The following is a 26,352-nucleotide window of genomic DNA, read 5'->3' on the forward strand; positions in this document are numbered from 1 at the left end:
TTACCATAGGAGGCATCTCCAAGGTGGAGGGGAGGGACGGACAGCAGGTGTTCACGAGTCTGTGCACAGGTGTGGGTGAGCATCCAGAGGCGAACCTGCAGTTTGACTTCAGTTCTGGAGTTTGCCTCCTGCTTTGTCCCCGCTCTCACCAGACAGCACTTGCCGTGGTGAGGCAGCCATGCTGTGGGGGTTGGCAGCGGGGGTCCCCATGACCTGACGATGAGTAAGATCCCTCCATTCTCCTTGGATGCTTGCCAGTCAGCAGTCAAGGATCTGCACTAAATCCAGGCCTATGCCGACCATCTACCGGCATTCTACCACCCAGGGATGTGCACTTAGCCGACCCAGTCAGAGTCCAAGATTCTCTCTCCCCAGTGGGAACGGAGAGACACATATTCCCGCCGCCATTTCGCTAGGGACTGGCTGTGATCCTGGCAACACTTCCCACGACTCTTTAAGTCGGTCTGTGCAGACAATTTCCAAGATGACCACACACAGTTCTCTCCTCTCATGCTGCCAGGCCCTCCTCCAACCAAGATGTGAAATCTAGTCTACTCCTCTCCTTGGATCTGGGCCAGCTTTGGAACCTACTTTCCCTGAGAGAATGTGGCAGACGCAGTGTCCCAGCTTTCAGGGGCTGTATAACGTCTACTTTGGCCCTCTCGGTTTCCAGCTGCCGCGTAAGGAAGCAGAGGCTAGACTGATGAGAAACCGTGTGGAGCAACAAAGGTCAGTCCGCTCCCAGCTTTTCATCCCCCAGGCTGAGACACTGGACATGACCGAAGCCCCTGAACCTTCCAGAACCTTCCAGGCCCAGTGGAGTCCCCCAGAGAATTCAGGTGCACGAACAGTCCCTGTCAGCACCAAGGAGCCATCCCACCAAACCACGGGGTCCTGAGAAATAAACACTTATTGTCAAAGCCCCCAAGTTTGTAGAGATTTGTCGTACAGAGGTAACTCGTTCACAGGGGACTTGGATTTTCTGTTCCTTTTATAGAGTTCTAACTGATCTGTTTCCATAGGTTTTAAATTAAGATGCTCACAGCTGCAGCAGGATTGGTTAATGGCCCAATGGTGTCATCGGGGACCCATGCTTCCTCCCATCTTCCCGTGCTGTCATCCCCATGGTGACAAAGTTCCTCAAGCGACCTCCTGTCCTGGACGTGGGACCTGGCCAGACATGAGGGGGGCCCTGTCCCAGACACGGGACCCAGCCAGATGTGAGGAGGGCTTCCTCTTTATGTGCCTTTTTAAGAGTGAGCAGCCATTTCCCCCATAGCAGGACTCATTGGCTTTGACTTGTTATAAAGCAGTCACTGCGAGGAATGGCTGATAGGACCCGGGGTTTGCCCCTCGGCATGCAGGGACGGGGCCCTGGAGCAGGATGGGTTTCCACCAGCCAGGACAGAGGGCATGCGTCTGCACCGTTGACTAAAACAGACACTCCTGAGAGACGGGCAGCCTTTGCCAGCAGCCCTGCAAGACGTCTGCTTGTGCCCGCACACCCTCCATCCAAATGTCACTGTTTGCAGGGCAGAAGGCTAGTCAAAATCTGGCACAGCCATCAAGGTCCTGTCAGGAAGCAGGGGGCTTGAGAGACTTAGGAGACGGTGTGAGGGAGAGACATTTGCCGCGGCACCGTCACGGTTCTGTGACCCAGCCAGGGGTGCTGCTGTCCAGGGACAGCACCACAACCTAAAGAGGCAGGGAGTCGTTCTTGGAGCCTGACACCAGTTGTCACAACTGAACGGGAAGGCCTACAAGCCCTGTCCTCACAGAGGGACACAGACACGGTCCTGGTAGAGGCCAGGCGGGAGGGGAGGAGGGCACACCCAGGCTCTCAGCCGATTTCAACCCGAAGCAGTCTGTCCTGTTGGTGAAGGTCCAGTGAGCACAGCCACTGGCCTCCTGGGCACAGGGCAGGACAGAAGGACAGAGTAGATTTGTCTGCAATGTGGAGAATCGACGTGTTAGTTGACCAAAACCTGGAGTGTTTTTCTGCAGGAAAGTAGTTCAGAATCCGGGGTAGTTTAGTCACTATCACCATGAAGCTGTTCTCATTTCTACCCATCTGCACCTGGGCCAGCAGGTGCACAACCAGGCTTCTCTTCCACCACCAGCCGGGAGGACGTTCACACCCCTGCACACCTCCCAGGGCAGGGGTGCTGCCCCTACAGCCGCTGCCCCTCAGATTTCCTGAGTGGTGACCGAGGGGCAGCAGGAAGAGAAGACAGAGTGAGGGATATCAGTTAAAGCCAGGCTGACTATGGAGCTGGAGAGGGGAAAACAAACGTTCTCTGGTGTTGGTTCCAGGGGGCAGTTCTGTCTGGTTCAGAGAGAGCAGGCACCGGGGGCACTGCAGGGGGACCTGGAGGCCGGGTTGCCTTCCCTGGGGTCAGGCTTGCCCTCCTGGTGTCCTGCCTCCTGGAGGGGACTGGTGGGGGGGGCGGGGCAGGGGCCGGACCAGCCAAACCAGGAGAGGCGTCACCGTGGGGCTGGCAGCTGGTGTAACAGGCTCAAGGATTCCAGCCCCTCGCCCCCGCCCCCGCCCCCGCCCCCGCCAGACGGTCAGGGTTTCCACTGTCACGACTCTGGAGACCTAAGGCCAGGAGGCAAGGGCTACGGAGGGAAGGAGTTTCAGAGGGGAGGGATCCCACGAGGCAGGCCCGATGCTCACCTTCACCCCAGCGCACAAAAGCTGAGCGAAGCTGGGCAGCCACCTGAGGCACGACTCGGCCCCGTGTGGCACCTGCAAACCAGGAGCGGCCACGCGTGGCGACGGGCCCAGCACCAGGGCGCGACGCAGGCCCGGCTGGTGGGTCCCGCGCCGCCATCGGGCCTTCCGGAGGGAGACAGAAGTTTGGGAGCATGCGGGAAGGGGGGGGGGGTACGGGGTGGGGGGGGGAGCCGGGCCGCGGGTCCGAGGCTCCCCAAGGGGCACGGTCCCCGCGGCCCGGCCGCAGGGCGGGCCCCGGGAGGCGGAAGCAACAGGGAGTCGTCCCCGCCCGCCGGCCTCCCGCCTCCGGCCTCCCCCCTCCGGCCTCCGCTCCGGGGCCCTCGGGAAGCCCGCGCCCTGGGGGCGGGCCGGGCACGGGCACGCGGAGGGCGGGCCACGGCCGCGCGCGCGCGCGCGGGGGTGGGGGCGCGGGGCGGGGGCCGCGGGGCGCATGCTCACTCGCTCTCGTGACGCGCTCGCCGGGGCCGGGCGGCCGGAGGCAGGGCCGAGAGGGGCGGCGGGCGGGGGGCAGGGGAGGGAGGGGAGGAGCCGGGGCGCCGAGCGGCGCCGAGCGGGGAGAGGAGGAGCCGAGCGGCGCCGAGCGGAGCAGAGGAGCGGCGGGCGCCGGAGAGGAGCACACGGTCCGCGCCTCCTCGCTCCCGGCCCGCGCCTCCTCGCTCCCGGCCCGCAGCCCCCCGCCGGCACCCAGGGCCCCGAGCCGCCACCCCGGGCCCCGAGCCGCCACCCCGGGCCGGGCCGGGCATGAGCGCGGAGGGGCCGCGGCCGCCTCCCGCTCCGCCCGGCGCGCCCAGGCCGTGACCGGGTCGGGGGCGCGCGGCCGCACTCGGGCCCGGGCCCATGGGCGCGCCGAGCCGGGCGCGGGGGCGCTGAGCGCGGCGGGCGCGGCCGGAGGAGCCATGGACTGCAGCCTGGTGCGGACGCTGGTGCACAGATACGTGAGTGCCGCCCGCCGCGGGGGTGCGGGGGGTGTCGGGGGTGCGGGGTCTGGGGACCCCGCCGCGGCCGGAGGGTGGGACGGGCCCTGAAGACCCCGTGGGGTTCGGGGGGTGCGAGCCTCGGGGACCCGGCGGGGGTGCGGGGGTGGGTGGGACGGGCCCTGGGTACCCCGCTGCAGCCGGGCGCGGCTTGCCGAGGGTGCACCTCGGGCTTGCGACGGCCCGGCCCGGGCGTGCACCTGCTCCGCCCCGCCGCCGCGCGCTCCCTGGAGTCCGGAGGGGACGGGGCTGCCCCGGGGAGACCTTGGTAGGTTTGCGCGCGGCCCGGGGCTGGGAAGGGACTCCCGTTCGGCTCTGCCTGTCGCGCCCGCACGGGGACTCAGAGATGGGAGAGTCACACTCCAGAAAGGCAGGGACTTTGGTTCGTGTTTGTAACACCACCGGGGGAATCCAGAAGTGAAGTTTGGCATCTTATCCCCCTCCCCCCGGAAAGTAACCAATCAGATCGGCGCCCGGGTGTTGTGGGCTTCCTCTGGAGTCCACACTCGCTGGTGACCGGGTGTTGGGGTCAGGGGAGGCTCGGAGGGGAGAGCAGGTTCTGTTTTACATCAGAGCGAGGGGACACCGCGTGCGGCTGTAGTCCCTGGCACCGGTATGAAGGGGGTGTGTGTGCACAAGAGAAGGAAAACTGTCCGGAGGGTGGTGTTTCCTGCCACTGTCTCCACAAAAGGCTCCTTGTTCCCCAGTGGCTGACGTCCGCGCTGGGGCACAGGTCTGAGGAGTCGCTCTCCCTGAGGATTGAGGGCATTATTATGGGTACTTCGCTATAGGAATTACCTCGGGCAGACTTTTCATCTTTATGAGCTGCCTTTGAGAAGGACACTCTGGCAGAGATCAGTTGTCTCTTTTCATCTCTGGGATCGCCAGGTCACTAACCCCGAGTTGTTCACTAACCGGGAGGCTCCAGAGTCCAGGGAACTCCCGGCCACCTTCCTCAGGCACTTGTTCCCTGGGGCAGGTCTCAGGGCCTTACGGTTGAGCGGGTTGAGTGAGAGTCACCCAGACTCTGGGAAGGGCGGGGCCAGACTTGGGATCTGGAGCTCATATAATTTCCCCCAAAGTCCCTGTTCTGATGTGAGTGGTAAATATCAGGTGACACCTTTGTTTCTCCACTGGGGTAAGTTCTGGAAACCTCAGCACAGCGACTGCAGGTGACAAGGTTTGTCAGAGAAATGCGTCGCCGGGCAAGGATGTTCTGTGTTACTCCTGTGTCCAGGAGGTGCGGTCCCGTTCACAAGGCCTTTTCCGGCCTTTGTTTGCTCAAAGGGAAAAGGAGAAAAGGGTGGAACTAGTATTTGCCTAAAAAGTGCTTACAGCTTTTCAGTTAATTTTCATTCCCTTCCAACTCTTCACATTTTGTGATCAAAGTAACAAAAAGGAGGGTTTCGCTGTGTGGGGAACGGGCTGCCCGCAGGAGAGTTGCCGGAGGTGTGGGTGTCTCTCCTCTGACCCTGAGGCTGGAGGCCCCCAAGGGTGGATCTGACCTCTCAGTTCCTGACCCTTCTCCTGGGAATGGGGTGGACACATGTCCAGCGTTTGCTCTGTCCTTTCCTCCAGGCCCTCAGCTGTTTCAGCTGGTATCATCTTCTATACATTTTCATGTAGTTTGCATATTAAAATTCCCTTTTGCTGTGTTCTTAGGTTTGTGAAATGACATCTTCCCTCAAACCTAAGTGGCATCTTCCTTAGTGAACTTTCCCAGCCTGTGCGTTATCTGGTGACGTTCCTGGAACGCAAGTTAGGGGCCACTGTTATTTGTGTTTCTCAATTCCACGTCTTTTTTTTTTTTTCTTCCAGTCTGATCATTTGACTATTTAACCATATTCGCATATAAGACTATTCATTTCTATGATATTAAAGTCATTTTGATGCTATTAAACTAGTTTGAGTTTTTCCAGAAACACGATCTGTTTTCTTGGTTATCTTTAATATGTAGGACCAAATTATATTTCCTTTTGCTAGAGGAAGAGGGGCCTGGGATTGAACGCTTACGTCCCTGTGGTTTCCTTATGTGACTTATTTTATAAGAATGAACAAAAGCCTGTATATGCCCTGTTCTCTTCCAGTGTCCACATGGTCAGAGTTTCTAGGACAGAGAAAACTTTTAAGCCCCTTCTGAGGTGTGAGGGTTGCCAAAAGGTAACCTCTTGGAAAACGTTGCTACCGATACTTTATTCTGGCAAATTCCAGGGGGAGAGAGAGAACAGGCAAATGACTGGGAGAAGTCTGTCCTGGGTCAGGCCACGGACACTCCAGAGCACGAACGACCGGTTGTGTGGATGGATGTAAGTTGTGCACAGATTATTTGTGTTTACAAATAGCACAGTGTTTATGTACCATGATGTGTGTGTCATGAGGTAGTTTGGCCTACTTAAAAAAAATTTTTTTTTAATTTAAAAAGTGGATGGAAAACTAGTGTCATTTCCTCTTTAGACACACGAGCTGGGAAGCCCTGGTTCAGGCCAGGGTTTCAGTTCTGGGGGAACCAGCGTAGCCTGGCGGGTCACCGCAGCTTCCATGGGCACCTGCTTGAATGTGAACCTGGCTGGCCTGCTGCATGAGCGCTATAACCTTGGGGAGAGGTTCTCTCATCTGAGAACCGTCCTGGCTCCCATTCAGGGGGCTGTCGTCAGGACTGTGTGTGTGAGGTGATACAGGGCAGGAGCTGAGAGCAGTGCCTGGCTCTCAGGAAATGCTCAGGACATTTATCACCACCGGCTGTTAACACAGTTGGGTCCCAGCAGGCCGGGTTGGCATGGAGGGAGGGAGAAGCCCTCTGTTGGTTGACTCCAGTCAGCGCCGTCAGTGGGGCCCGGGCTGCACGGGAGGTCACTGGTGCCCCAAGATACCGCAGGCCATATGCAGAGTCCACGGTCCACATCTGGCCATGAAGTTGGTTCATGGGGGAGCATCCCAGGCCAGGATGCGCTCACAGCCATGACACCACGTCCCTTGCTTTCCATGCTGCACATTTAGAAGACCCGACTTTAACACTCTGGAGGTCAGGAGCCTAATTTTGTTATGTCTGTGTGATGTGTCTGCCACCCTCAGCCGGGGCATTCGCGAGTTCTTTTCTGCCACCTGCCACGGTCTCTACTTGTGTCTTACACTGTTTGCTCTCTAGGATATTTCGAACATTTTAAGAGACTAAACTTCTGAAAAAGGTGAAGGTTTTCCTTGCTGGCAGTAGATCATGTTTCTGGAACAATTTGTTACACCAGGACTTTATAAGGAAAAAGTAAATATTTTTGGTCCCTGGGAGAACTTTAAGCATGACTGTGTTCAAGTGCATTAAACCATCTAAAGGTCCAACTGTTTTATGTGTGTGCATGTGTCTACTTTTGTTCCTTTTTATCAGCAAGCCATCTGTGACACACGGTCAGTGTTCACCTGAGAGGCGGCCTGTCCTAAAACGGCATTCTTTTGACTTGGTGACTCCAGTCTCTGTTAAACACTTAAAATGCCGGGGGATTTGGGAGTTGCCTCTCCTGATCCAGCGTTAGATGGCCCTGTGGGGTCTGCAGGTATTTGACAGAGGTGAATCCCCCCTCGGCCACGGCCACGGTCACTCCACCTGTCTCCTGTGGACCAGGGCTGCCCGGCCTCGGCCTCACCTGCTGAGGTGTTCACACAAGCTTGCCCAGCCCTGATCCTGACCTCAGCGGTGCTGCTTCTCAGCCGCACATTTTAAAGTAATCTGCCTAGTCTGTAACTTAACCTTTATGTTCTAGCTTTCAGTTAAAGTTTCTGCATTTTCTCTCAAACCCTGTTTAACTTCTGCATGTTGAGAGCAAGTGATCCTGAGACGCTTTTATTCTGTGCCACAGGGTCAGTTTCATAACACTGGGGAAAAGGAGCGTGTATGATGGGTTTTGCTACAGTCCGTTAAGTTTCTAAGGGATGAGGACGCCGTCTCCGTTTACAGTTGGTTAGAACTGTATTCAAACCACTGATAAACAGACTTCACCGCTTAACTGCACAGGAAGTCCTGTGTTTACAAACCTAAACGCAAATTGTTCCCTGTGCTTGGACCAGATGTTCCAGCAGAAACGGTTGATGAGACATGGTTGGATCCCTAAGTCCCAGACTTATAAATGCTTTTCTAACCCAGTTAAATGGAGGCAGAAATGCTATTTATTTGCAGAGAAAATCAATGGAAGGCGATTTTTACAGGGCTAGCAGTTCAGGACTAAACTAGGACTGTTTTTGCTTTCACTGGGATGCTGGTACCTGAGAGAAACAGAATAGTAGATCACGGAGGCCACAGCTCATACCCCGCCTCTGCCTTGTGAGCCGTGGGCACGCCGGCCAACTTCCCCGGTTTCTCTCTTGAGACGGAGGTGATGAGGGTGCCTCCCTGCACGGAGCTTTCACGTGCCCTGCTAGGAATAGATCCCCCCCCCCCCAACACACACACCCCTGCCAGTGTTCGCAGACCTCCAGACCCTCCCCTTTACATGGAGCATGGAGACTTTGCCCTGGGCTTCGTGGAGGGAAGGCAGTCACCAGACAGGACACCCCCTCTCCCAGGCAGCCCACCAGCCTTGCCCTGTCTGCTCTCGCCTCCTTCTGGTGTGGGGCCCCACGTCTCTCTCTTTCTCCTGGATCATCTGTGTCCCTCGGTCGTCTCTGTGGCAGTGGCCAACCCTTCAGATCGCCCCTTCTTTGCGGACTTTCCCGACCCCACACGCCCCTCCCGTTCTCGACCTCTTCCATCTCCTTCACAGCTGAACTTCTGCTATTGTGCTGCTGTCTCCTGCTGTCCCCCTGCAGTCCCCTCACACTCCAGAGGGGTCACCACCATCACCCTGGTGGCCTCAGGTCCACCTGCGAGGCCCTTGGTGTCCTTCGGGTCCCCCCAGCTCACACTGAGGGCATGCTGACTTCTCTCTGAGCCTTGCACATCCAAGCTCTGTCCCTGGGGCACTTACCTTCAGATAGGGGGAGGCAGACAGAGAGCAAAACACAGGCATAAATGTTGGGGTGGACCTGGGGGAGTGAGCCGTATGCCAGGCAGACAGGCTGCACTGCAGCCCCGTAGCAGCCCCTCAGCTTTCCTGCCTGCCCCGGACCCTGTGCTGGCACCCTCACCCCTCCATCCTCACCCCTGCATGGCCCTTCTTGGGTCCCCAGGACCCCGTGCTGGCGCCCTCCCCCCTCCATCTGCACCCCTGCCCAGCCCTTCTTGGGTCCCCCGGGCCCTGTGCTGGCGCCCTCCCGCCTCCATCCGCACCCCTGCCCGGCCCTTCTTGGGCCCCCGGGCCCTGTGCTGGCACCCTCCCCCCTCCATCCGTACCCCTGCCCGGCCCTTCTCGGGTTCCCAGGACCCCGTGCTGGCACCCTCACCCCTCCATCCTCACCCCTGCCTGGCCCTTCTTGGGTCCCCCGGACCCCGTGCTGGCGCCCTCCCCCCTCCATCTGCACCCCTGCCCAGCCCTTCTCGGGTCCCCCGGACCCCGTGCTGGCGCCCTCCCGCCTCCATCCACACCCCTGCCCGGCCCTTCTCGGGCCCCCGGACCCTGTGCTGGCACCCTCCCCCCTCCATCCATACCCCTGCCCGGCCGTTCTCAGGTTCCCAGGACCCCGTGCTGGCGCCCTCCCCCCTCCATCCACACCCCTGCCCGGCCCTTCTCAGGTCCCCTGGGCTCTGTGCTGGCGCCCTCCCTCCTTCATCCACACCCTGCCCAGCCCTTCTCGGGCCCCCAGACCCCGTGCTAGCGCCCTCCCCCCTCCACCTGCACTCCTGCCTGGCCCTTCTCGGGCCCCCGGGCCCTGTGCTGGCACCCTCCCCCCTCCATCCGCACCCCTGCCCGGCCCTTCTCAGGTCCCCAGGACCCCATGCTTGTGCCCTCCCTCCTTCATCCTCACCCCTGCCTGGGAGGAGCCCCCAAATACCTTCTCCATGTCCGTGGGTCCCACATCTCTTTCTTTCCGCATCCCAGCTGCCCTGCCATGCTCCTGAACAGTTCCTGGTGCAGGGTCATTCCTGCGGAAACATCTGCCGAACAAGTGATTTCCACCTCCCCCTTTCAGTATTGCTGATACGTATGTGGGTGGGCGCTTCTGAAGGAAACTCACGGGTGTTTCCAAGGATCAGGAGTGATTCATGATTCATGAGAGTCTCTTAAAACATGTTTAATGTGACTTCAAACTTTTGGATTTTCTCTTGGTACATTTCACAGTGGTCATTAAGCTGTGGGGGCGGCAGGCAGCTGTCCCACCCCCTTGCGCGGTGAGCACTACACTGGCGCGGGTTGGGTCCTCAGGGCCACAGCCCAGGGTCCCCGCGCCCCACCGGGTGGCCTGCCTGGCTTGGTGGCTTCCATGGGACACATTTCCCCGGTCTTGGTTTAGCGCTTCCTGTGGATCGTGGCGACTCCTTGGGTAACTGGGTCCCTGGGACCAGCGTTCTGGCTGGACCACGGGGCCCTCTCCTGGAGGCGTGTGGAGCCCAAGCTCTTACCTGCTCCCCGGCAGGAGACGACCCCTGACACAGGGCACAGAACTTCTGGCACAAATGCTTTTCATTTTCTGGGCAAGTAACTGGGTTTCCCAAAATTTGTTAGATTCTCAAAGGAGCACCTGCCTTGGTCAGGGTTGGAGCCCTTGTCCGAGGACACAGGTGGGAAGCTGGTGGCCCACCCGGGGAGGTGAGGGTGCCTGTCTGCACCTGCAGGAGCCGCAGGGGCCTGAGAGCCAGGCTGAGTGTCCGCAGGGGATTTCTGTCCTTTCCCCAGCCTCTCCTTTGTCGGGCTGAGGCCAGACCCGAACGGGAGCTCTGTGGGCAGCCGCACCTGTACTTGCCTCTGCAAACAGCTCTTGAAACGTGTCCCCAGCCACTCTAGGTGGGGGAGATACTCATTTTGTGTGAATATGAACTGGGTTCTTGTCAGAAGCGGTGGGTAAATTTTTCCCGCTCAGACAGTTGGTGAGACAGTTGGTGAAGATAAGATCATTTCCCTGGTTTAGAAAATAAGATGGGAATTTCAAGAGAAGGTTTGTTACCTACGAGGAAGACTTTGGCCAAAGACCAGCAAATTATGCATTCCACACAGGTGGTGTCTCTGCCCCCAGTCTGCTCATCCCCTCGCTCCCATGCCCTAGAAGAGAGTAAGGAGGGGGGCTGCTGAGAGAGAGGGAGGGAGAGAGACACAGGGACAGAGACAGAGAGAGAGCGACAGAGAACGAAGGGACGGCCCCCTCTCTGAAGGAGCCTGGGATGTCTTGCATGGGAAACAGGGAGCCCTCGCAGCGTCTCCGTGACAGGCACCCCGTCTATTCCGCACAAGAAGTGATCTTGGCCACTGCGGTCTGCATCCCGTGAGGGGTGGTCCTGTGCCGTCAGCGCGCCCTGCCGCGTCCTAGAATGACCTTGAGAAGCAGGCCAGTCCACTCACAGCTCACTGCAGGAGTCACTTCACTGAAACCCTGGACCTCTTTTGCCTTATTGGTGAGTTTGCCCCCAGGTGCCCCTGCCTGGACCCAGTTTCCCGCCTCCCAGATCAGACTCGGGAGGACGGCGGGCGCTTTGCAGGAGGACGTGGGGACAGAAGTTCATGAACCAGGGTGTACCCAAGAATGAGAGTGGTCTTGGCACTCTGAGGTGTGCCGTCTGGAGAAGCTGGTTTGTGACTATGATCTGCTTGGACCCCTGGTCCTTCTTCTCATTGTTACCCTGGGGCCTGCACTTTCATGTCCAGGAAACACACAGATATGACATTTTGTTGATGTGCGTGAGCAGGTATCCATCCTCATGAGTTAGCGTATGCGTAGTTAGTCCTGGGATGGCAGGTGATGGTTGGCATGTGACAGTCAGGCTCTGCTTAGTTTGGTTCAGAGGTGAGGAGCTCGGGGTCGTCTGCCCTCCTGGAGAAGACCCCCCATGTGTGCCTGATGCTGTCACGCCGGGAGGATTCCGGAGCCAGGGAACCAAGGGCCAGGGGTAGAATCTGGTGTAAAGCACGTGGCCAGCAATTCATTTTGCCCCGTGAGTAACTTTCCCACGTCGTTATGGCCCCGGAGAGACGGAGCAGCCCCGGCAGGTCTCATCGCCGACGTAGACTGTGCGGGTACCATGTTGGGCTCGGGTTGAAGGTACCTCTTCCTTCCTCCAGTGGTACCTGCTTGTGGAACCCGTCGTGTCTCAGGACCTGAGCCGTCTTCGGAGGATGGAGATCCGTGAGAGGCTGTAGATATGGCTCTGTGATAGGGAGCCGTGCGTGCCCGAGAAGGTGCCGGAACATGCTTCCCCTTTGCCCCGAGAGTCCCGAATTCTTCATGTAGACGTGGCGTGTGGCCCAGACCCATGAGGGGAGCCCGCACCCTTCCAGGCTGCTCCTCGCTGGCACATTCACCTGGGGGCTCGCTCCCCCTCCCATGTCAGCTTGAGCGTGCAAGGAGAGAGTAGGCTGCAAAATCAAAGTAAGTGGCGCAGAATCGACACACACACCAGGCTCTTCTTGGAAGCCCTGCGGCCTGCAGCCCCGCAGCCCTAGAGCCTGGTGCTGTGTGTCGATTTTGCGCCATTTACTTTGATTTTTCAGCTCACCTCTTCTGCCCCCCGTGTCTTTTCCCGTGTCTTACTGGGTGAGGTTAGCAGCCGGCCAGTTTCTGGAATGGTCGTCCTGCTGACATGGATTATCAGGGAAATAGATGCTAAGAATGTGGTACAGGAGGAATTGTTTTCATCCAGAGATGACACTCTGTTCACTGTGTTTTCTTTTTTTTCTTTACTTACTTTGAGAGAGGGAGAGAGCAAGTGCAAGCTGGGGCAAGGCAGAGAGAGGGAGACCGGATCCCAGGCAGGCTCCATGTTATCACTGAAGACAGAGTGAGACAGGTACGTGTCTGTCTCAGCTCAGGCTGGGTAACAAAACGCCCCAGGCCAGGCAGCTTAGACCACAGACAGCCCAAGATCAAGGAGCTGGCACGTTCATTTCTGGTGAGAGCCCCTTCCTGGCCTACAGAAGGCCGCCCTTGCACCGTGTCCTCACGCGGCCTTTGCGCGTGTGCTCAGAGAGAGAGAATGCTGGTGATCACCGTCTCCAGATATGATCACATGGGGCTTAGGGCTTGAATATGTGAATTTGGGAGAGGCCCTGTCCAGTCTGTAATGGTGGTGTATTGAGAAAGCGGGCACTGTTTAGGTTGTGAGTGTTCAAACAAATGGGAAAAGCAGAGAGAGGGGTTTGAAAAAGCACATTAAGTTTGCTTAGTGTTCTATCAAAAATATAGAAATAAATGTTCCACAGAATCTGGGAAGAGAAAAATAAGATCAATATTTAGTGGGAATGGGTCCTTTCTTTAAAACTGTGGATGTCGGTGATTGGGCCACCATTTGGCAGAACAGCCCCAGTTTCCATCGCCCCATAGATCTGAGGTTGTAGTCGTTTATGTTTTTCTCCCTACTGCTCCTTTCCCTGGTGCAGGAGGCTGGCAGGAGAGTGGCCGCTGGTATAAAACAAGGCTGTGAGGTATTGTTTTGGTCTTTGTATTATAATCCAAATACACAGCGTCTGGCTTGTTGACGGGACAGATGTCACCATATTCGGCACATAACTGGATTGGACGCGTCTGCTTGGGCTGCTGTGTCGTGGTCTAGTTGTTCTAGTAAATGCAATTGCATCTGGGGACTTCTGTTGGCCTCTGAACAGGATGACATTTCACCTTTGGCAGAATTGGAGAGTGAGCGTTGGAAATTGAGCCCTACTCTCTGGTTAGGGTGATGGGAACGCACTGTCCCCCTGCGGCTGCCCGGAGCCTGGACCACCTGTAGCCGTGTGGGCTGGCAGGTGGCCGAGTTCCCGACCTGGCCGCTGCCCCTTTCTGTGCCGGGTTTTTTACAGTCACAGCCTCGTTGTCCTTCATTAAGTATTTGCTTACGTGGTTGTAGCGTCAAGCAGAAATGACCCTAAAGCATGATTCATCTTTGGATCAGGAGTGAGGGTGGCCTCCGATACATGTCGGAGGAGCTCTGGATATTTTCTCTCACTTTGCTGATGGTGTGGGCTGAGTGGTCCCAGCCTGCAGGAGGAACCGTAAAAACATTTGCGACGCTGCTTGAAGCCACGGCCCCAGAGGACATCCTCCAGCTTGCGGCACTGTCTTTCCCAAAACCCCGTGTGCACATGAGATCCAGAAGCTTTCCAGTCCATGTTTTGGGAAATGAGTCTGAGATTGGCGTGGCAGCCAGTCCCCCCTCCCCGAGTACCTGCTGTAGCCCAGGGTGGTGTGACTGCTGTTCTCCTCCCTGGACAGACCTGCCGGCCTGCCCGGAGAGGAGGTGGCCACCCCACTCGGCATTACATAATCTCCCTCCTTCAGAGAAAAGAGGATTTCCTCCAGCCTATTTTCAGCAAAGGATTAGGGGCAATGAAGTTCTACCATTAGGATGTCATCTAGATTTTCGTGTGATTTTTCAAGAAGCCCTCAGAAACTCCCCACCAGGGGCGCCTGGGTGGCGCAGTCGGTTAAGCGTCCGACTTCAGCCAGGTCACGATCTCGCGGTCCGTGAGTTCGAGCCCCGCGTCAGGCTTGGGCTGATGGCTCAGAGCCTGGAGCCTGTTTCCGATTCTGTGTCTCCCTCTCTCTCTGCCCCTCCCCCGTTCATGCTCTGTCTCTCTCTGTCCCAAAAATAAATAAAAAACGTTGAAAAAATTAAAAAAAAAAAACAAACAAAAAACAAAAACTCCCCACCAAAACACAAGTTTGGAAATCGTGGAATCAATTGAAAATTGTTATGTGGAATAAAATTCTGGAATGGTCATTTGTATGGAAGACATGGGATTTGAGGGTAAATCAGACTAGGTTTACAAAATGCCAGAGAGTGACAGATAATCCATACACATATGGAAGGATTTGAGGCACCTTTTCTCTCTAGTGTGTGTGGTGCTGTTTTGATTCAGGTAAATGCGGACGAGCCACCGAAGGGTTGGGTGGCCGTGCAGCATGTGCCTTTTCCGCAGTAACATCCAGCTTGGATGAAAACCCAGGATCCCTGTGCGTGTGACGAGAGCCGCGTGGCCATTGTGTGGGCTGGCTCTTGGTCCTTGCGCTGATGTCCCCTCACTCCTTTGTGTTTCTCTGATGTAAAGTGGCAGTAAAATATGTGAGCTCCTGGCATTGAGAACACATATGGGGCAAACCCATGAAGACTCTTGAGAAGCATGTGGCATACTCAGCACATCGGTCCATCGGGTACTTGGTGAGTGCCTGCTGTGTGCGCCGGGGCTTCCGTGGGGGCTCAGCAGGCAGACTCGCGGGCTCGCCTGGAACTGTGCACAGGTGGCAGCTGATGGAGAGTAAGCGCGGAGCTGGCTTGGCGCCAGGAAGGGCTGCGGAGCCACGTCAGGGCCACCGGCCGGGACACTGGTGCAGAAGGTGGGGGGTGAGCGCAGCACAGCCCATCCTCCAGGGGCCCGACTTGCACGAGGCGCTGCTCACATGCCGTTGCCTAAAACGGGTGTTGCTGGTGATGAAGAGTTAAGTTTGTTTTGAAACCATGTGGTCAAATGGGGAAAATGGTACATAACACATAAAGTAGGGTGATCTTTAGGGGTACAAAGAAGTATCCATTTATTGGACAAACACGCTGGTTTATGGCAGTTGTTTTCATTGTAGTGAAACTTACGTAACCTAAGATTTACCTTTCTCCCCACTTTTAGGAACATGCGCGTTTCCCTGTCGTGCGGCCACCGCCGTCTCCAAAACCATTTTGTCATCCCGAATGGGAACTGATTCACAGCAGTTTTAGGTAGTTCGTTGTGTTTGACATCGTATGTCGTGCTGGTTTGGAAACACACATTTTTAACCAATGAGAAAGACCTCAACAGGGTCATGAAGAGAGGTTACTGACACTTGAGCACTAATTACATTTTAATGCAAAATGTACCCAAGTAGGAGGGTTTTTTTCTTTTAAGTAATTTGTGACGGTAACTTTTACTGAAACTTAAACACTTGAACGTGAAGATTTGTCTGAGGTTTGTTTTGCTTAATCTGTGTTTGTCTGCAAGCATCACTTTGGGGATGGTTCTGGAGAATAGCACCTGGTATTCGTCCTACAAAAGTGATCTTCCACAAGGCAGAATTTCTTTTTCTTTCTTTTTTAATGTTTATTTATTTTTGAGAGAGAGCAGGGATGGGGCAGAGAGAAAGGGGGAGAGAGAGAATCCCAAGCAGGCTCCAAGCTGTCAGCACCAAGCCCTCCGTGAGACTCAAACCCACAAACCGTGAGATCATGACCTGACCTGAAATCAAGAATCAGACGCTTAACAGACTGAGCCACCCAGGCTCCCTTCATGAGGCAGAATTATGTAAAAGTTATGTCTACACGGCAGTACATTCAGAGCAAACAGCTTATCATAATAAGTTTGTTTAATGATGTTTATGGAGTCACGTGGCTTTATCCTAAGTGCATTTGTAAGAAGTAGGAATTAAAGCATTTTATGGACATTTTCTTCCAGAAGCTCCCTTCTGCTAATTGACTGGTTTGACTGCGTTATCCATTTTCAGTGAATCTGTAACATGTTTTTTTACTATCTTACAGATGATTAAGAAATAGATTAGTTAAATTCAAAATTACATGTGAGAGTGTCTTCTCTAAAATGGTCCGTTCTGTGAGAAGTGATTGATTTCTACCAAAGGTGATGCGAGGTTTTTTTATCCTTAAATTGGAGTAATTCTTTGATTTCATAAATTGCTCCATTGCTTTTCAGACAACAGCTTGGCTCCAAGAGCTACAGGTCCCCGGGCACTAAGGTGCTCGATTTAGGAACAAGAAATTTAGCTGTAAAACTAAGCGATTATATTATAAATACTCTGTCTCATTAAAAACCATGGCTGTGCAGTAAGCTGGCCAGACGCCCTGTCTGGCAGGTAACCCTTGGAGTTGACAGAAAGCAAAAAGTAAAAATAGAGAATTAATGGCTTTTTCTTTGGATCCTCACATTTTAGTTCATTAAAAAATGTGTTGAGGGGTGCCTGGGTGGCTCAGTCAGTTGAGCGTCTGACTCTTGATTTCGGCTTTGGTCATGATCTCACGGTTTGTGAGTTCAATCCCTGCATTGGACTCTGTGCTGACAGTGTGGAGCCTGCTTGGGATTCTGTCTGTCTGTCTCTGTCTCTCTCTGCCCCCCCCCCCCCCCCCCCCCGCACTCTCTCTCTCTCTCTCTCTCAAAATAAACAAACTTAAAAAATTGGGTTGATATTGGCCTTTATGAATTTATTACCCTTGCAGATTCAGAGATGTGCTTCATCTGACAGATGGCGTCTCGAGCTCCTCACTCAGGGTGTGGTCTGTGCTCTAAGAGGGTGGCATGTGGCATGGAGTTGTCCTCTTTTGTCCCCACCCTGCTACAGACAGTCCACGCAGCCGTGGTCACGTCTCTCCTGCCTGTGCTGTGAGCTCAAGGCTGGGGTTTCTGTCAGAATTCAGGATCCTGAGTATCTTATTCCATTTTGGTTTGTTCCTCCAGCCGGCTGGCGAGGGCCGGGCTCCAGAGCAAACCCTAGGAGGCCATCCAGGGTGCCGGTTCTCTGTTGGGGGATGGATGTTGGGGGGGGGGGGCTCTGTGCAGGTACACTGTCACTGTGGCCCCCAGGCAGCAGCCTGGCCCTCTGCCTCCCATCCTTGGGAATCCTGGTCCAGGTTAGGACCAGGACACACGTGTGGCCTAGCCTGTGTGTTGTTCCTCAGCTCCCACATGTCCACGTGGTTGATCGTCGTGTGGCGGGCCGGGGACTGGAATCTGCCATCAGTGACAGTTTCGCCAGATTCTCAGGACCGTCTCTGCAGGCGTGCAGGGTGCGATGTGGAGGTCTGGGCTCTGGTCCCATGGGCCCACAGCTTTTCCAGTAGATTTAAATTGTGTCTTAAAGGCCGGGAGGTGGCCTCCAAACACGTGAGCTCCAAGCCAGTGAGCTCCAAGGAGTGCACCTTGTAGCCATGGTCCCCTTGTGTTGCCCATGTGGCTCTGACCTGTGTTAGTTCCGGATTTGGGCCGGACTGCAGCTTGAAGGCCACTCCCAGTGCCCGGCGGCCGCCCGGGGCTCACTGATGGATGTGAGCCAGCGCCTAGGGTTGCTCTAGCTGTGACAGCAGGGAGGACCGAGGGCAGGACTGGAGGGCAGGACCTGGTCTTCAGGAGTGTGGCCCTACATCGGGGGGGGCCCTCCCTGGGCCTATGGCTCTGACACCCTGGCTTTGCATTTGGCGTCCTCTGTGGGTGGGAGCGCCCAATATCAAACGTTTAACGACAAGAGAACCATGTCGCTCACAGGTGGCAGCTGGACAGGTAAGGAAGACCAGTTCTATCATTTGGCAAATACTGAAATAACAAAACCCGTGATGGGACAAGTCACAGAGACCTGCTGTCCCTGAGGCTCCTGGGAGGGGACGAGGACACATTTTTCCTGCAGCTCTGGCTCCTGTCTTCCCACAAACCTGGTGGTGATTTGGAATTAGCAGCAGTGGGCTCAGGGGCAATGGTTGGGCTGAGGGCAGCCAGGGAGAAGGGTCCTGCGTGCCAGGCACCCGGGCCTGAGAACAAATACGGGCAAGGTGGGGTAATGGTGCTTCCCATCTGGTGCCCCTTTCCTTCCCGGTGCCTGAGCCTTGCTGCTGTCCACAGCGGGTGGTCTGGCGACCCCCGCCCTCCAGCCTGCAGCAGGTAAGGCTTGCACCAGGCACCGGGGATAGGAGTGGGGGGCAGGCTTACGGCAGCCTCACCCCGTGTTCTCCGGACTCTTCCTAGAGCTGCTCTGTTGTAATCTAGTATTTGCTGGGACTTGAAGTAGGGAGAAATTGTCCTCAGTTATTTGCTCAAAATAAAAACTCAGAGGGCAGGCTCCTGACACAGGTTGGCTATCAGGCCCGCCCGTGGGACGGAAGAAAAGGACGAGGAAGGGCCCCACTGAGCCCACCCGCCAACCGGTGCTGTGTGGCCTCGTGCTCCCGGGGTGACCGGCTCTTGGTTTTGGTTTTGAAGTCCTGGCTTTCCCGCATTCCAGACGTGAGTTCACTGGAGAGCGGCGTCTCCGGGAACCGGGGGAGCGTGTGAAGCCACGTTCAGCATCTGGAGTGATGGGAGCAGACAGAGAGGCAGCCTGCATCCACCCATCCGTCCCTGTGCGACCAGCAGGTGACGAACGCAGAGGGGGTCGTCCTCCCCAGCCAGGGGTGCGGGGTGCAGGGGATGCTGGCCCCACGGGGAGACATGAGGTTGTCTGCTGGCTGCTTGAACCATGACTGCCAGCTGCCTCTTGTGCAGTCTGCTTCCACTGCCCCCTCCCTCCCCAGGCTGGGAACTCCGCTCTTCCCCAAAGTGCTGCAGCTGGTTTCTGTTTCCCATAGAACCCGGCGTGAGGGCTGGCTTTCTGCAGCCCTCCTGTGTCCAGGTGGGTGTCCTTTAGACCCACCCCCGGTGACGGGCCCAGGGCAGGGTCTCTCCCCTCCTGCGTGACCACTACATAGACCTCGTTAGGAAGCTCAGGCAGGCTCCCCAGTTTGGCTGGGTGCCAGGGCAGTGGGGCGACAGCAGCCCGCCCTTCATGGTTGGAAGCACTCTGGCTGTAAACTGCTGGCCACACACCCCAGACCTCTCCCCGGGAGCCCCCGTTCATGGACCAGCCTGGTGTCTCGCCCGAGGCGAAACCCGTGTCTGACGGGCCACTCTCTGGCTGGAGCAAAATCAGTCTGCTGCCTCCTCTTCTGTCCTCAGGCAGAGTGGCAGGTGTGTACCAGCCTGCGTGGGGGTCCCCCTTCGAGTGCACCCCCTCGCAGGAGGTGCTGTGGTGTCTCCGAGGTCGGCCGTTTCTCCAGCAGCCGCCCCTGGACCTCAGTGCCCCAGGAGAACTGGAATTGGCCTTTGTTTGGATGTTGGAAGGAGACACATTGGGTCAGTGTGAGCTGATCCTTCAAAGTTTCGAACAAATTCAGCTGAATTCAGTGAATTCGTAATAGTTCCAGATCATCTGTTTTGGTATTCTGCGTAGTACGTAACCGCTGACAAAGCTATGAATTTTTGTGAGATGAAGTCATTTTTCCTGTGGGTGTAAGAATTTATATTACTGAACGTACTTAAATAAGAACCCGCACGTGTATGATGGTTTTGGGTGTGCTGTCTGTCGCAAGAGATCAGTGGGCTTTTAGTATTTGTGGAGTGCTGTGGCCTCTTAGGCTCCAGTTTTCAGGCAGGATGGAAAGTTCCTTCCCCGTCTGTGGTGTGGGAAGATCACATTCTGGCCATCTAATCTTTGGCTGACGGCTAACTGTTGGTAAGAATGGAATGAAACCACACAGAGCTTGGGTGTCCCCGGTCGAGGCAGAAGAAAGCCAGGAATATTGGCGAGGGGCCGAGGCCGATGCAGACAGAGGGAGGCGGGGTGTGCGAGGTCCTCACACCCCTCTCCCCTGCTCTTCCTTCCAAGGCCCCACTCCCTCCTCTCCCCTGCCTTCTCCAGCCCTCACTTCCTGCTCATTAAGGAGCATTTTCTGGGTCCAGGGACCTGGGAGCCGTGACGCCTGATGGGGGACACTTTCACCCAGGGAAGATGCCTGTGGTAGTTTTCCTGTGTTAATTGACACGGTGGCGATAGCCCCGCCTCTTCCACGGGCTGGGAGCTGCCGTGGGGCAGGTGGGGGGCACAGGAAGGAGGGAGGAGAGGTGGGGGGCCCGGCCTGGCCGCTCCGTGGGCAGCTTGCCCTTCCAGCGCTGCGTCCCGTGCTTATTTTGTGTGCTTCCGTGGTACGGCCCTCGTCCTGTGATGCGGCTTTGACAGGGACCTAGAACGAGCAGGTGAGCTACTCCTGACTCCTGACCGCGGGACGGTGGCCAGCTCCCGAAGCTGTCGGTCCTGGAGTTCCTGGCGGATCAGTGAGGTAACATGCAGCATTTTTTACTGTGGTGACAGGCACGTGGTCGAAAACTTAGCGACGTAGCCATCTGACGAGCTGAGAAGCAGAGGCGCTGGGCACGTTCACAGTATGGTGCTGTGTCATCACCCTCCAACTCGGGGACTCTTCACCTTGCAGACGGAGCCTCTGCCCCCCTTAAACCCCAGCCCCCCAGCCCCTGGCAGCCTCCCGCTCTCTTTTGACGAGTCTGAGTGCATCGCGTGGGCAGACTCACACAGTATCCGCCTTGCTGTGACCGGCTCGGTTCACTCGGCGTAACGGCTCCGGTTCTATCCATGTAGCGGAATTTGTCAGAACCCGTGTCAGAATTGCCCTCGTCTTTGAAGCTGAATAACCGAATGTCACACACGTTGTTCATCCTCGTCGTCGGTGCCCGGACCTTCCCACGAGACTAGTGCCCTCACGTTGTCCCAACGTGCCGCGAAGAACGAGCGGGGTCAGCTCTGTCGGGTGCTGGCTGTGTTCCCTGTGCGCCTGGGCCCCGGCACTGACCCGTCTGTTCTTTCCACACGTCATCAGATTCCCCCTTTCCCTGGGAATTCTTTCTAGGTCTTTCTCCGGTGCGGCCTTAATCCACGCCTGTTCATATGTGGCTGCTTTGCCAGTGTTAATTTGCACCCAGTAGGTTCCCTGCTGTTCTGTGAGTATTTCTTAGTAACTGGGCCGGTGCCCCGAGGGCCTGGGGACCCCGACTTCCCTTCTGGGTGTGGCTCCCAACCCCCGAGGCTTGGGCAGGATGTGGAAGCACCTCTTCCTTAGAAATCCCATTCTTCCCTCATCCACGGCGATGCAGTCTGCTCGGGAGGGAGAGCTACATGTGTGTCCAGTCTTTGGGGTGTGCTCCCTGGCAGCCTCAGGGTGGGAGGAGTCCTGGGAGGAGGCCTGTGAGCTCCTTTGCCCCGTGAATTTGGGGAGACTGCAGACGCTACAGAATTCTGGCCAGAAGTGCTTGTGGCAACTTCTGCTTTCTGAGCCTGGTTCTCCAGCCTCCCAGAGCTGCCCCCAGTCCCTGCAGTAAACTACTTGGCAGAGCAAACGAGTGCTGCTCCCCGGGCCAGGCTTCTCTCTGGACCCAGTGCTTCCCTGGACCCAGCTGCTCCCTGGGCCTGGCTGTCCTGCTTTGAGCCGCACACCTGGTGGTCAGGAGCCGATCAGCTGTGTCTTGTGCATTCCAGGCCCACAGGAGCTACGGATACACTAAGTGGTAGTCGAGAGCCCCACACAGGCATAGTGAGTGGGCTTGCGGCCTGGGCGGGGATGTGGGCGTGTTCTGAGAATGAGGAAGTGGAGATTTTCTGCTGGGAATTCTGTGAATGAGGACTGAGAACCACAGGCACAGATTATTCTGCCTGGAGAAGAAATGTTTTCTTCCTTCAAGTATAAAGAATTGAATGATCGGGGCAAAATGTAAAATGCAAGATATGGTCTCATTTATCTGCAGTAAAAGGCTGGTAAAGCCGGCACATGACCAGGTCGCAGCCAACATCTTTTTCTCCTGAATCACATCCAACCTGTTTTGCCACTTTTGTTTCAGAGCGCAGGGTTGCAGTCCAGCACGGATGTGTGCCCTCTGGTCACACCATGCTAACTTAGGTCCGCCCATGGGATTCTTTGGAAAACACTTTCAGAAAGAAATGTTTTATCCACTTTCAGAAAGAAACGTATTATCCGGGTGGAGAATAAACGCTTGTGGCAAATGTTTCTGGTGCTTCGGGTCTGCGTGTGCAACCTTTAGGTTACTGCACTTTGCAAACACTACTGTTAAGTTTACAGGTTTTAGGTTTTATCTGTTAATTCGTTTTCAGCTTCTCTCCCTGCTTTTAATGGCAAGTGAGAGTGATAATTCCCTCCCTGTCTGAAGATACTGACCTCCTTAAATAACTGGGAGGGGACGGAACCAAACCTCCTGCCTGATGCTACTCTTAGAAGTTTCAAAACGACACGGCGGCGGAGCAGCTGCCGCAGCGTCTGAGGGGCTTGTCTCTGCCGCGTTCGCCACACGAGAGGCCCTGCTTGGCTTTACTTCTGCTCGGTGCTTTTGCCACTGGAAAAAGGTGTAAAAGCAACGCGGGTTATTAAGTCGTCTGCATTTTTTTGTGGCTTTAACAATTTCAAACTTATTTCGGCTCACGACGTTCGTTCCCCTTTTGTTGGCGCTCATAAAATTTGATTTGTCAGCCAGCTAAAAACCAGCACTTCTGGTCAGCAATCCCAGGGCTTCGTGCACATTCCGGAGAACTCCAGGTGCCGTTTGAAATCTCGGTGTGTCCGGTGGGGCCCTGCCTCCGTGTTGTGTGTGGTGCCCCCTGGGGAGGCGGAGACAGAGGGTCAGGACCTCTGGGTCGGGACCCGTTTGTCCCTCTGTTCAGGTTCTGGTAATCATCCTACCCTGTTCCATGGGTTTTGAGTTAACACTTAGCGGTCAAGAGCAGGGTCCATTAGAGGCTAGTCTTTTACGATAGAATAGTAAGGGGCCAGGAAGGCTTAAGATTTTGCCGTTGGTTTTAACAGAAAAAAAGACCGTGTGTGGACAGCCTATACATGTCTGAGGTGCGTACATGTGGTGTTTGAATGGCACTGACTGCTGTTTTGGCAAATTGTCAAGGGGGCCGCGGGCTGTGGCCTGAGTGTGTCCTTTTGAAGCAGGGTTAGGTAATTTTATGATCATGTGCCTCAGGTATATAAACGGCTTCAGAAGAGGCAATAAAAAAGCAAATGAATATAGAAGATCACCTTGTATTTTTTTCTTATATAATTTTCCCGTTTATTACTTTGTTGTGAAACACCATTAAAATCTTGGGAAAATCTCAGGTTGGTTAACCTGTACATTGTGGAAGTAATCCCACTTACTTAAAACACTGTATCCTGGGGGCGCCTGGGTGGCTTAGTCGGTTGAGCGTCTGATTTCAGCTCAGGTCATTATCTCACAGTCAGTGAGTTCAAGCCCCGTATCGGGCTCTGTGCTGACAGCTCAGAGCCTGGAGCCTGCTTCAGATTCTGTGTCTCCCTCTCTTTCTGACCCTCCCCTCGTTCATGTTCTGTCTCTCTCTGTCTCAAAAATAAATAAACATTAAAAAAAAAAAAAACACTGTATTCTGATGTGGAGTAAATATTTCCATTCCATGAATGGGGATTCACCTCAGAGAATCACAGTCCAGGAGCACAATAGTGCGGAAGTCCTGGGAATTTTCCACGAGGTGGGCTGCAGCGGTATTGATTACACTCAAATCTCTGCAGGAGAACGATTCAGCCTTTCCCTGAGAGTTCGTGCACAGCAATACTGTGCGGTCCTTTCAAAAGATGACGTCGAGTGCGGGTTCCTGATGTGGGGAGAAGTCTCTACTGTGCTGGATGAGAAAGCACATCACTGGCCGTATGTATGACATGACCTCACTGTGATTAGGCTTTTCTGTTTGGATTCATGTAAATATAGGCATAGAAAAAAATCTGGAAAACACGCACAAAAATGTTAGTCACGATTGTGGCTTATTGGTATTTTCATCTTTGTTGTTCTGTCTTGTGCTAAAAGTTTTATACTGATCATGTTTTACTTTTGTAATCAGAGAAGAGAATAAAGCTTTTACGATAGAAGTGAGTTGCACAGCTCTGACCATTACCGCCATTATTCTAGGAACAGACCCTTAGCAGACCTGAGCCTCTGTCCTGCACCTGATGGAACTGAGCTCAGGGGCCCAAGACCTGGCTCTTGGATTCCCCACGTGTTAGCCCTTGGGATGCCCACCAGCCTTGCCCCACGAGCATAGTTCCATTTGTGCCACGAAGACCTCCTCCCCCAACACCAAGACTACCTTAATTTATTTATTTTATGCGTACATATTTTAATGTTTATTCATTTTTGAGAGAGAGAGAGAGAGGGTGTAAGCAGGGGAGGGGCAGAGAGAGAGGAAGACACAGAATCCGAAGCAGCTCCAGGCTCCGAGCTGTCAGCACAGAGCCCGACACAGGGCTTGAGCTCACCGACTGTGAGATCATGACCTGAGCCCAAGTCGGACGCCCAACCGACTGAGTCCCGCCCCCCACCCCAGCACCCCTCCATGAAGAATTAATTGTGCAGGCAGACACTGTGGCGAGTGCCCTGGTTGTGTTTCTCATGGACCACACACTCCACACAACGTGGGAGAGGAAGAGTGGTGTGGGTGTGGCGGTCAGTGGACAGAGAGACCCCTGCCGCAGGCATAGTATGAACACGGAGCCATTACGGCATTTGGTGTAAATATCATAGAAATCCTGTATCCACCTTGGCTTAACCGTCCAGCGAAATTCCAGGGCTGTGTCCCCACTTGACGTGCTCACGCCTGCTTGGATGCGTTCAGTAGTTGCTGGCAAAGTGGGTTTCCACCTCAGGATGGACTTCTACGGCCTAGAGATGCTCTCGGACGCCAGGTCTGTTTCCAGCCTTCTGATAAACGGGCTGCAGAGAACTTCTCCGTACATAGGTCTTTCTCTGGGCCTCTGTGTTTGTGTCCTTTAGGGCAGGTTCTCAAAAGGAGACTTAGTCTGTGTGAGGGAAGAATGGTTTCCAGATTACTTCCAGAAACTCCCACTTCCACTGGCATGCACAGAGGTGTCAAGTTTTACTGTTCTTTGTTGTTTTTTAATTTCTTACCAGCATTGAATATCTTTGGCCTGTTGTTTTAACTTGCATTTCACTTATTGATAGTTTAGTGTGGGGCTTCATCTTGTCGACTGGCTGTTTGCACAGAAGCTAACAGATTGACTGGTTGGTTAAGGAATCTGGAACCTTCTGCTCAGTCCAGTTCATCACATGACCCAGGGCTGGGGGTCCCACAGGGGAGTCTTGCACAGAATGCTTTCCTTTTTGTTTCTAAAATGTGTCAGTCTATGCAGGCGGAGCCCACTTTAGAAAATCTGCAACATACACATTGTGCACGTGTGTTTATAAGTGTGTTACACACACACACCACACATGCTGCACTGAATTGGGGTTCTCAGGGAATTTGTAGTAACCAGAAGTTTAAGATGAAAGTAAAAATGTTTGTCTTTATCTCTTTTTTGTTTTTTTAAATTACTCGTTCACTTTAATAGAGTGTGTATGCGCACAGGGGGCGAGGGGCAAAGAGAGAGACAGAGCGCAGGGGAGGGGCAGAGAGAGAGAGAGAGAGAGAGAGAGAGAGAGAGAGAGAAAGAATCCCAAGCAGGCTCCATGCAGAGCCTGACATGAGGCTCAAACTCATGAACTATAAGATCGTGATCTTAGACAGAACCAAGAGTTGGAAATATAACGGACTGAGCCCCCCAGACTCCCCTTTCGTTTTTATTTCTAATCTGCAAACTAAAGTAGTGACTCTGAACAGAGAGTAGGTTTCCTGTGCCTGGTCACTTGCCTCGCCGTCCTGTGGGTCCCACCTTTGCAGGTAGAACGGCCAAACGTCGGCTTGTTGCATGAAAAGCAAATGTACCAATGTGGCCAATGTGACCAGATACTTGAATACTTCTCTCTGTGATTTCCTGTTCATGACTTTATAGTTTCAGAGTGGACTGAGTATGAATGTGCCTCTTTGCAGTGACGCTGCGTGTTTGCTGACTGCAAACCGCCCCTGTGCCCTGCATGTGTCACCATGTGCCTGTTGTCCACGTGGCAGCGTCTCAGAGCATCCGTGTCGTAGGACGGGCTTCCTCCTGAGCTGTAGCTCCAGGATTGAGCATTATCTTAGATGTGCCTCAAT

At 54.9% G+C, this 26,352-nt stretch overlaps 1 protein-coding gene across 9 annotated transcripts in view; it reads left to right on the forward strand.

The window, feature by feature from the left end:
* The first annotated feature begins 3,583 nt into the window (after positions 1-3,583).
* Positions 3,584-26,352, forward strand: part of ATP11A (ATPase phospholipid transporting 11A) — a 123,502-nt gene continuing 100,733 nt past the window's right edge. For all 9 annotated transcript variants that reach the window (XR_006200322.1, XM_042930452.1, XM_042930463.1 and 6 more), the window contains exon 1: positions 3,584-3,672. Coding sequence is in view for 8 of the 9 variants with exons in the window: in XM_042930452.1 (XP_042786386.1) it covers positions 3,634-3,672 (39 nt within the window). In the remaining variant the exon portion in view is untranslated. The remainder of the gene's footprint in view (positions 3,673-26,352) is intronic.

The sequence above is a fragment of the Panthera leo genome, chromosome A1 (assembly GCF_018350215.1).
Source record: "Panthera leo isolate Ple1 chromosome A1, P.leo_Ple1_pat1.1, whole genome shotgun sequence".
Classification (NCBI taxonomy): Eukaryota; Metazoa; Chordata; class Mammalia; order Carnivora; family Felidae; genus Panthera; species Panthera leo.